At 52.7% G+C, this 10,078-nt stretch overlaps 1 protein-coding gene across 5 annotated transcripts in view; it reads right to left on the bottom strand.

Moving 5' to 3' along the window:
• Zfyve21 (zinc finger FYVE-type containing 21) overlaps positions 1–8,187 on the bottom strand; it is a 31,164-nt gene extending 22,977 nt beyond the window's left edge. For 4 of the 5 annotated variants that reach the window (XM_029540510.1, XM_029540511.1, XM_021202156.2 and 1 more), the window contains exon 1: positions 7,985–8,173. In XM_029540510.1, coding sequence (XP_029396370.1) covers positions 7,985–8,122 — 138 coding nt within the window. In that variant the 5' untranslated portion in view covers positions 8,123–8,173. Of the gene's footprint in view, positions 1–7,984 lie in introns of all 5 variants that reach the window. The other variant, XM_021202158.1, reaches the window with a different exon arrangement.
• Between the last annotated feature and the right edge of the window lie 1,891 nt (positions 8,188–10,078).

The following is a 10,078-nucleotide window of genomic DNA, read 5'->3' as shown; positions in this document are numbered from 1 at the left end:
TCTGGAGTGTCTGAAGACAGCTACAGTGTACTTACATATAATAAATAAATAAATAAATAAATAAATAAATAAATAAATAAATAAATAAATAAATAAAAAGACCTCAGTATAGCCTGGCAAGGCTTGGCATGCTGGGCATCAGAATAGGACACCTACTAATGAATCTCTGGCTCTGCTGATAGGCAGTGTAGTCAATCAGAGGCTTGCCATGTGTGGCTGCAGCTCTGTCAACACAGGCCTGGCTTTCTATCAGGGCCAACAGAGTGAGGTAAAGAACATGGGGTCCACAAAGAAGTGGCTCAGAACACAGGACCATCACCTGAGAGCCTGCAGCTCTTCTCTTGAATCTGGACCTACAGATCATGTATGTGCCACAAAGCCCACATGAACAAATGGACTGCTTAGAGGAAACTCCTATCTAATGAGGCCCACTTTCTCAACCCATCCAAGAGGCTAACAGCACCAAGCCTCTGCAGGTCCTGGAGGCGTCCTTGGGGCCATGCTCAGTGTCCCTTCACTGTGGGAGAGCAGGGACCCTTTGGGGCATCACTGCAGCAAGGACACCAATACCAACACTTCCAGCCTGGGTGAGCTCCATGGGACCATGCCCTGTGCCACGCAGCTTCTTGGATTCCTGAGTGCCCTGATTAGCATGTCTCCTTGCTGCTCTTATGCTGGTTTCTGGACCTGGAGTCCCTGCTCCACCCATCCCAGCTCAGGAACTGTCCACAGAGGCCAGTCGGTAGCTCTGTCAGTGGCCTCAGATTCTTGTCAGTTCATGAGCACTCCACACACATTGACTGATGGCAGGTCCCTGCTATAACATGGCACCATCCTTGACTCAGATGTGCATCACAAAAGCTTCACGGTGGTCACAGTGAGATTAAACAAGGAAGCCACAGTGCCCCCAGTTCTGCGAGAGTAGCTGTTTAACAGTCCCTAGGCCATCCAGTGCAGCCATAACAGGAGAGTTCTGGCTTGGAACCCAACACACACATGACCTTCAAAGAACTTCACATGGGCATGCATGGTGCAGTGCTGTGTTCAGAAGTGAAGTGTGGTAGACACCAAGGGTCTTTCTTAAATCCACTTTGTGTGTGGAGGGAGGTTCTCTCAATGGGCTACAGTCTGCCAAGCAGAGTAGGCAGGCTGGTCAACAAGCCCCAGGAATTTGCCTATCTCTGGCCTCCCTGAACCACAAGTGTACTCGGCCACACCCAAATCCCCACCACCACCACATAGACGCTGCAGTGAAATAAGGCCTACTGCAACACATGTATTGCTGAGTGAGCAAACCCCTGACCTGATAGGTGATGTCAGGCACTGCGCTCCCCTCCTTCCTGTCGTCGGTCCTGGCAGCAAATCCGAGCTATTTGTCCATCTAAGATTGCCTGCATCCTGGATCTTGCCTGTAGGTACCACACCACCCACAGCCCCTTCTAGAATCCTAGTTCCTATAGCACAAACCTCCCCGTCTGGTGCTAGGATCCAAGGGATACCTCAGGTCTCTGCCATCCTCTATGCAGAGGTCTCTGTCCTGGCCTCTTCCATGACTGGACTGTGAGGACAACCGTCTGGGTTTCATTCTCCACCATCACTTTGTCGTTCTTTTAAAAAGTAAAGGAGGTGGAGCCTGGCACCTAGGAGGCAGAGGCAGGTGGATCTCCAACTTACGAGGCTAGCCTGGTCTACAGATGAGTTCCAGGACAGCCAGGGCTACACAGAGAAACTGGTCTAGAAAAACCAAAGAGAAAAACGAAGTGGAAGTGGGGAAATGTAAAAGGGAGAAATAACAATGGCCAATGACTCCACAGGCAAAGCTACTGTTCAGGCTGCAGTCCAAATGGTCACCTGGATGCACCCGAGTCAAGTCCCTCTCCCTGAGGTGTGTCAACCTGGGGTCCCCCTCCCTCTAAAGGCCACATTGTCTTCACCTGCCCACACCTTCACCTTTAGCCACAGTGTCTTTCCTGCACCTCCCCCTGTTCCCTGGCCTCCTTCCCCGCACTGTGTTAGCAGAGGCTGACAGCCAGCACCAGGGCCTGCAGGAGACGACCAGAGGCGGGGATCCTGCAAGTGGTGGCACAGCCAGCCTTGCCATGGCCTCCAGACAACATGTGCTCATGCCTCTGGCAAACACTTTTGCCAACCAAGTTACCTCCCAGCCCTGGAGCCCAGTGTCGGGGACCACAGCTACAACACACGTCCATCCCTTTCCAAACCTAAGTGGCCAAAGGTATTCTGTTATTCTAAATAGCCAACGAACAAGCCAGGCTTAGTGCAAGTCTAGACTCCCAAGCTTAGGCAGGAGGATCACTGAAAGCTCAAAGTTATTCACAGCTCTGTAGTGAGTTTGGGAACAGCCTGAGACCATTAAGACCATCTAAAAAAACAAAACAACAACAATGACAAAAAAAAAAAAAAACACCCTACAAATAACCAGTGTGCTCATTCAGAAAACAGATTTTTTTACCAAAATAATTTTCCTGTTGATTTCATTAATAAATTTCACTAGGCAGTGATGGCGCACACCTTTAGTCCCAGCACTCAGGAGGCAGAGGCAGGTGGATCTCTACAAGTTTGAGGCCAGCCTGGTCCTCAGAAATCTAGGACAGTCAGGGTTACACAGAGAAAACGCTGTCTTGAAAAATAAAAATACCCCCCAAGAAGATTCAAATTATCACACACCCCAAGAAGATTCAAATTATCAGCTCATGAATTTAACAGAAAAAGAGAATAAAAACCGGATAGTGAAGCTCTGAATTAAAGCCCTGCCCCATGATCAGCCCCACCTCAGGGGCCAGCCCAGGGTGGCAGGCGGCAGGGCAGGCAGCAGGCGAGGGGCCTGCCTGGGGGAAACAAGAATGCAGGGGAGTTGGCCAGGCCCTGGGGCTCCTCCCTCCTCAGGGCCCTGAAGCTGCTGCTGGGTGTGACACAGCTATTTCAGAGGCTATACCACACAAAGCCCAGCAGACTCTCACTGTGCACCATGGGTCAGACCTGTTTTAGGTCACTGATGGGCACATTCAGCAGCCACACTAACCCCAGAACTGAGACCAAAAGAGCAGAGCAGGCAGCCCATTCAGCCAGCAGCTTAGCAAGGACTACAGGGAACGCATGGCCTAGCAAGAGACAAACCCACCGGGACAGACACTACCCATGGCACGGGCAGGCCAGGCCAGGCCAGGCTGCAGTGCTCTCCTGGGGCCCCTGTGGACCTTATACAGCTTCCACATTCCAGAGATAAGGAAATAAGATAAAAAGAGCTGCCCTGAGGACAACTGTCAGCCAGGAGACAAGGGGAGGAGGAAGAGATGGGACAGGTAAGAGAACGCCCTGCTGGGAAATCTCCAGCTCCCACCCCTTCCAGCACCAGGAGCCCAGGGCACCCGCTGCTTGTGGGTCTAGGCGGCCAGCCTGACTCAGTGGAGACCAACCAGGAGCTGTCCAATGCAGACTACACTTCCAGCGAGGTGAGAGAGCCAACTGCCAAGCCAGGCCTAGCTCAGAGTGCTTGGGAGGCAGAACCCCACCTTCTCTCTGCTGTACAGTTCAGAAGCTCAGCACACCCTCTAATGACTCCTCCCAAGACATAGGACAATAGACAGAAAAGCACAGGTGACTGTCCCCTCACAGTGTACTGTAGGTTCAAGTGCACGCAGAGGGATACTATAAAAAGAACAAGGCTGAAATGAAGGCTGGAGACACGGCTCGGGTTAGGAGCGCTTGTTGCTCTTGCACAGGGCCTAGGTTCAGTTTTCAGCGCCCACATGGTGACTCACAACCACTGTAACTCCAGTTCCAGGGATCCAGTGACCTCTCCTGACCTCTGTGGGCACCAGGCACACACATGGTACTCAGACCATGTAGGCAAACATTCAAACACATGAAAATAAATACAACTGCATTTAAGAAAAACACCTATGTCCCCTCTGAGGACGGAGAAATGAGACAACCCTGACCCCACAGTCCTTTCTTCCCCAGTGTGTAAAAACTGCCCATCCCCCAGGCTCCGGATGGACTGTAGCCTAGATTTTTCAAAGATCATTTATCAGGGCCTAGTGGTTCCTGCCTGTAGTCACAGCTATTCAGGAGATGAAACACAAGGATTACAAATTCAAGGCCAGCCCAAACTACAGTAAAGTCTAGCCCAGACAACCTCGTGGGACTGCCTCAAAACAAACCAACCACACAATAAAAGGAGGGCCTAGTAAGATGGCTCCAAAGGGTAAAATGCTTGTTATCAAGCTCAGCTGAGCCCACGGCAAAGGAAGGAACTGACCCTCAGCCTCAGAAGTTATCCTCTGACTTGTCATGTGTGGGGCAGCACATGCACACCTTTAGGTGTGGTGGTCTGAATGGGTGTGGCCCCAAGTCTCGTGAGTTTGAATGCCTGACCCAAGGAGTGGCACTACTAGGAGGTGTGGCCTTGTTGAAGGCAGTGTGTCACTGTGGGGTGGGGTGGCTTTGAGGTCTCTGATGCTCAGGCTCCACCCAGAGTGGCCCCGCCTCCTCCTGCTGCCTGTGGGTCAAGCTGCAGAACCCTCAGTTCCTTCCCCACCATACTCCCACCAGGATGATAACGGACTCAACCTCTGAAACTAAGCCAGTCCCAAAGAAATATCTTCTTGTAGGAGTTGCCTTGGCCGTGGTCTCTTCAAAGCAGAAACCCTAAGACAATAGGCATGTGAACATACATAAATATATACACTATGGTATATTTTACATGATAAAATTTTAAAAAAAAGCTTTTTAAAAAAATTTTACATGATAAAATTTAAAAAAAGATTTTTAAAAGAAAAAAAAAAGGATTCTGTGAGATGGCTCAGTTGGTAAATTACTTGCCACACCAGCATGAGGACCTGAGTTCAAATCTTCAGCTCTCACATAAAAAGCCAGGCACAGCCACATGCACCTGGCCAGGTGGCAAAAAGCAGATCCCTGGAGCTCACTGCCAGCCAGGCGGGCCAATGGGTGAGCTCCAGACTCAGTGAGAGGGCCCTCTGGAAGAGACAAGACAGCAAGTGACTAAAGGAGATGACCTAAAGGCTGGCCTCTACACACACACACACACACACACACACACACACACACACACACACACACACACGNGCGCACGCGCACACACCCCAACAGCAACTAGTTATTATTAACAGGTTCTCAAGCCCAGTTCAGGAGCTAAAGAGGCAAGTCAGCAGTTAAGAGCACACCCTGCTCTTGGGAATCCAACACCCTCTGCTGACCTCTGCAGGCACCAAGCATGCATGTGTACACAGACAAACATGCAAGGGAAACTGTCATATACATTAAAAGGAAAGAAAAGAAAAAAGTTCAAAGGAGAAGACAAAGGGCGCGCACGCGCGCACGCGCACACACACAGACACAGACACACAGACACACAGACACACACACCAGATGAAAAAGGAAGCCTTTGTTGGGGCTGGAAACTGCAGGCTCAGGAGAGGTGAAAGGGCAGTTCTACCTCAGGGACTGCTATCAGGTCTGCACTTTACAACTGTGAAAACTACAGCCTGGCAGTGGATCCGGAACTTCATTGACTCTTACGGGGCTCTCGGCCAGCTGTGGGAGAGAAGCCTCTCACAGGCCAATGGTACCAGAGCTAGAACACACAAGGAGGCTCCTGCAGCCATCCTAGGGGCACTAGGCGAATCCTAACAGGTGTGGAATCCCAGCCTTTCCCATTCAGACCAATCGCCCTTCCCCCAGGAACAACTAATCACAAACACCACCCCCACTCCGGGGCTCAGCACCAGGCCAGGTTTGGCAGGCGCTCCAAATCCCCATTCTTTTCCCCATAAAGCACTCGCTAAGGCCTGATTCCTGACTGGACTGTAGAGTGCCCCCCCATCAGGCCCTGGGCTACCCCTCTCCACCCTTCCTGCTGTGGGAGTCTGCCACCTATGCTTGTCCAAGCATCTCTCAGTCGTGGTCACCCCAAGCCTGAGACTCTCACAGAGTCGGCACCGCCCTTCTCCTCCCTGCTTGGCACAGACATGGAGTTCTGTCAAGCTATCCAGACTTACGGGGATGTACCACAAACACTGTAAATTTTAAAGTTTTACATAAAGATTTCGTCAGGTGCCACTCTACCTCTGTAGAGCAGGAAAGATGTTGAGATAACCCCTCTAGAGCCCCGGCCTAGAGACAGTGAACACTTTTCCAACAACTCGGCTTCTCACCCCAACTGGCCTCCTCCACCAGCCCCGAATGTGCCCCTTATTCCAATCTAGGCATTATTGGCCTTTCCTGGAAACAGTTATGTCTGCCCAGTCCTGAGGCTCATTCACAAGCAATTTATTCCGCTGAGCCACCTCCCCAACACCCACACCATGTTTTAGTTTTGAGCCAGCAGTGTAGCCTAGGCTGGTCATAAACTCTCTACTATAAACTCTTAGCCTTCCAGGGGCTAGAGTCCAGGCTGTATCCCAACATACACACAGGCACATACACACACGCACACCTTTTTTTTTTTTTTTTTTTTTTTTTTTTTTTTTTTTTTTTTTTTTTGTCTTTTTAAGACAGGGACTCACTGTGTAGTCCTGGCTGGCCTGGAACTCACTACCCTGAACTCGGACACCTATCTACACCACGAATAATCTCGCTGGCCCATTCCTAAGCCCACACCCACTTCAGGGACACTAAGAGCACTAAGAGGGTTGTGTTCAGTTATCTTTGCACACAAGAAGAACTGTGTGCTCAGATGTGAAGTACAAGGGTAAAGTGCAAAACTGAGGCTTACACCCAGGAGGACAGGGACGGCTCATGACACAAATGGTATAGCCAGGGGCTCTGAGTACAAGATGAACCTTCTCCTTCAGGGCTCTCAGGAACTTCAGAGTTGGGTGGGGGAGTGGCAGAACAACAGCAGCCAGGCTACAAGCTTCTGGCCACAGGCACCGGTGGCTCTCCAGTCCCCAACGCCCACTGTTTTGAGAACACTGGACCTCACTCTAAGAAGCCGCTGGCCTTGGCCACCTGTGGATGAGCTCCCAAGGAGAAAGAAGAGCAGCTGATTAGAATTCCGAGCAGGAACTCTAACTTAAAAAATTTGGGAGGAGGCCAGGTGTAGTGAAGCACATCTTTAACTCAAGGGGCTGAGGGAGGAGGAGTTCGAGGACAACATAGCAACGGTGTGTGGTAGCGCATGCCTAGCACTCTGGAGGCAGATGAAGGCACATCTTGGGAGTGCTAGGCCAACCTGGTCTCTGTAGTAAGTTCCAGAAAGGCCAGGGCTATATAGTGAGGACCTGCCTTAAGGAAGGGGGAGGTGGGAGGGGGAGAGGGGAGGAAGGGAAGGAGGAGAGAAACAGAAACATGGATGAATTTTCAAGAGCCATTAAGATAGCTCACCAAGTAAAGGCACGTGCTGCCACACCTGAGACCTGAATTCTGTCCATGGGACCCAGATGGTTTAAGAAAACTATCTTCTACAAATTATCCTCTGATCTACACACCAGCGCTGTGACATTGGGGTCAAAGACACTTACACACATGAATAAATGAAGAAAAGTTGTTTTAAAGTTTATCAAAGTCACCAGTACTTTCGTTGGTGTCTTTTAAAGATATTTAATTTGCTCTGAAATAAAAATCGCATGGAATGCGTGAAATGCTCCCATTTTCTCCCAAGTGGCCAAGCTTTGCAGAGTTTAGAACTCCGAAGACTGCAAACTCCTTGGCACCGTTCCTCCGTGGGCAGGTGGAGGCGGACTCCCTCACCCTCGCCCCACGGACACACTCCAGCCCCAAACTCGCACACGGCTCACTGGTGAGCCGCCCCACCGCTCCCCCTTGGGCCTCCCCGGGGCTCTGCACCGCGCAGCCAATGACCGCCAAGGAATGGAAAACGCCCCACAGCGCAGAAGGGACAGCGGGAACGCCCGGAGGGGAGCCGCGGCCGAGCGCCCCGAGGAAGGAGGCGGGAGACGCCCGGCCTCCGCTTGGGGACCCGGGGGCTAGGACGCACCTCCTTGTCCGGAACCCACTGCGGCTCCTCCAGGCCGAAAGGGCTTCCGAAGGCGCGGTGCTCCGGCACCATGCGCAGGCCACTTGGCGAGCGCACAAGCTTCTTGGCGTCGCGACGCGCGGCCACCCCCGAAGACATGTCTCCGCCTGAGCCCCTCACGCCACCGCCCGCGCTGAGCCCACACAGCGCGCCACACCGCCCCGCCCGCCAACACGATGACAGCTCCGAAGTCCAATCCGCAGCCACAGCTCGTAATATGAACCAATCGAAGAGTAGTATCCGCCCCAAAGTCGCCCTTCTCCAACCCGCGCAAGGTTCCCGCCCCTACAACCGGCCACCAATCGGCGGTGAAGACTCGGGGGACACCCTCGCCCCTCTAAGGAGAATGTGACTTCGGATTGGCCAATTAGTCAGCCACGTAGCAGCCTCTTCGTTTCTTCTGGGTGGAGCAGACTCGGACTCGGGCCTCTCATTGGAAGAGAAGATTGAGATGGGCAGGGCTTCAGGAGCGGGCGGAGCGCGCGGGAGACTCGCGGGGTCGCTGATCCGGGAGGTGAGCTTGTTGGTCGGGAGTGGCCGGACATGGGGTGGCGGGAAAGGACAGAGGACACCGTGGGTTCCGAGCGCCCCAAGTCGGGGCTCAAGAACGAGCTCCCCCCGACGGGGCACCCCCTTCAAGCCCGTAGCGGGGTTTGGAGGAATCGAACTGAGCGCGGGACCTGCTTTCAGCACCAGAGTCCCAGGCCAGCCACAGCGTGACCAGTCGCTGCAGACTTGATCTGTGACTTTTGTTTTTCTTGTGGTGTTTGTAAGGACGAGTCACATTGTGCGTGTAACCTAGGCTGGCCTTGGATTCAGCAGTCCTGCCTCAGCCTTCCTCGCACTAAGACAGGTGTGAGCCACTGCGCGCACCTCATCCTCTAGCATCTTTTGGGTAATTGGCCAAATCAGCTACCCCGGAGCTTTGCTCTCTCTGCGACACAATTGGACACACTCTAGCCCAGTTGGAGGGATGGGCTGGTGTAACCCTACTTCTCCGGAAGGCAGGCGGCCAAGTGGAGCATGGAGCTCCGTGCTTTTGTCTGAGACATAGGTTCTCAGTGTTGAAGTAGAAGTTGCTAGTGGCACTTTGTAAAGCAAGGTTAGCTGCCTCAAGGCCTTGGCATTTGCGGGTGCACGGATAGAACCCGCCCCTGACTATGTCCTCTGTCCAGTCTCCACCAAGCCCTGTGATTGCTCTGGTTCACCACTGGATGCGGTAGCTGATGGCTTGGGGGACCTTTGAGTTCTGGTGCCAGAGCTTTGTGTCTGGAAACAAGTTCTCCAGCCAGCTTCCCTCCTGCCCTGTGTGGTGTGTGTGTGTGTGTGTGTGTGTGTGTGTGTTGTATGTACATACGTGTGTGTCCGTTTGCATCCATACTGATGTGTTTGTGTGCGTGTGGGAGGCAGATGTCTGACATGTATTCCTCCATCACTTGACCTATGAACCCAAAGTCCACAGATTCCGCTTGTCTCCTGCTCTGGGGAACTCGCCCTGCCTTCTGAGCTCTGGGATCACTGGCAGCCCACCGTACCTGCCCAGCACCAGGTCTCACGTCCTCAGCCTCCTCACACTTGCCTCCTGAGCCACTCCACCCCATCCTTGGTGCCTCGTGGCACTGTCATTTGAAGCCATTGCAGTGTACTGTAGGACACGCCTTTCCTCACGCTGGCCTGGTGCTGACCCTCCAGGCCCCTTTCTGGGAGGGTTTCTCTGTGCTTTCCAGTGCGGTGGAGCTGCCTCTTCTGTTGTTCTCTGACGAGGTTCAATTTCCCCCACCATCCTTCAAAATCCCAAACTCACAAAAAGCTGGGGAATGCTGAGAGAGACCCCTCTATGCCCCAGGAAGTTAAAGGGGAGCAGCAAGGAGCAGCTAGCTTGTCCCCCGTCCCCCCCTGGCAGCCAAGCCTTGGGCCCTGTCACCTTCAGGATGTTGGCGACGGCTGAATTAGTTCTGTGCCAACATCTGGAGTGAGCCTAGGCTTCCAGACTGCCTAGTCCTCCTCAGGGTTGACAGTGCACACAGGAGTACTCAGGGTTGACGGTGCACACAG

This window comes from Mus pahari, chromosome 7, assembly GCF_900095145.1.
Source record: "Mus pahari chromosome 7, PAHARI_EIJ_v1.1, whole genome shotgun sequence".
Taxonomy (NCBI): Eukaryota; Metazoa; Chordata; class Mammalia; order Rodentia; family Muridae; genus Mus; species Mus pahari.
This window is presented reverse-complemented; position numbering and strand designations above follow the sequence as displayed.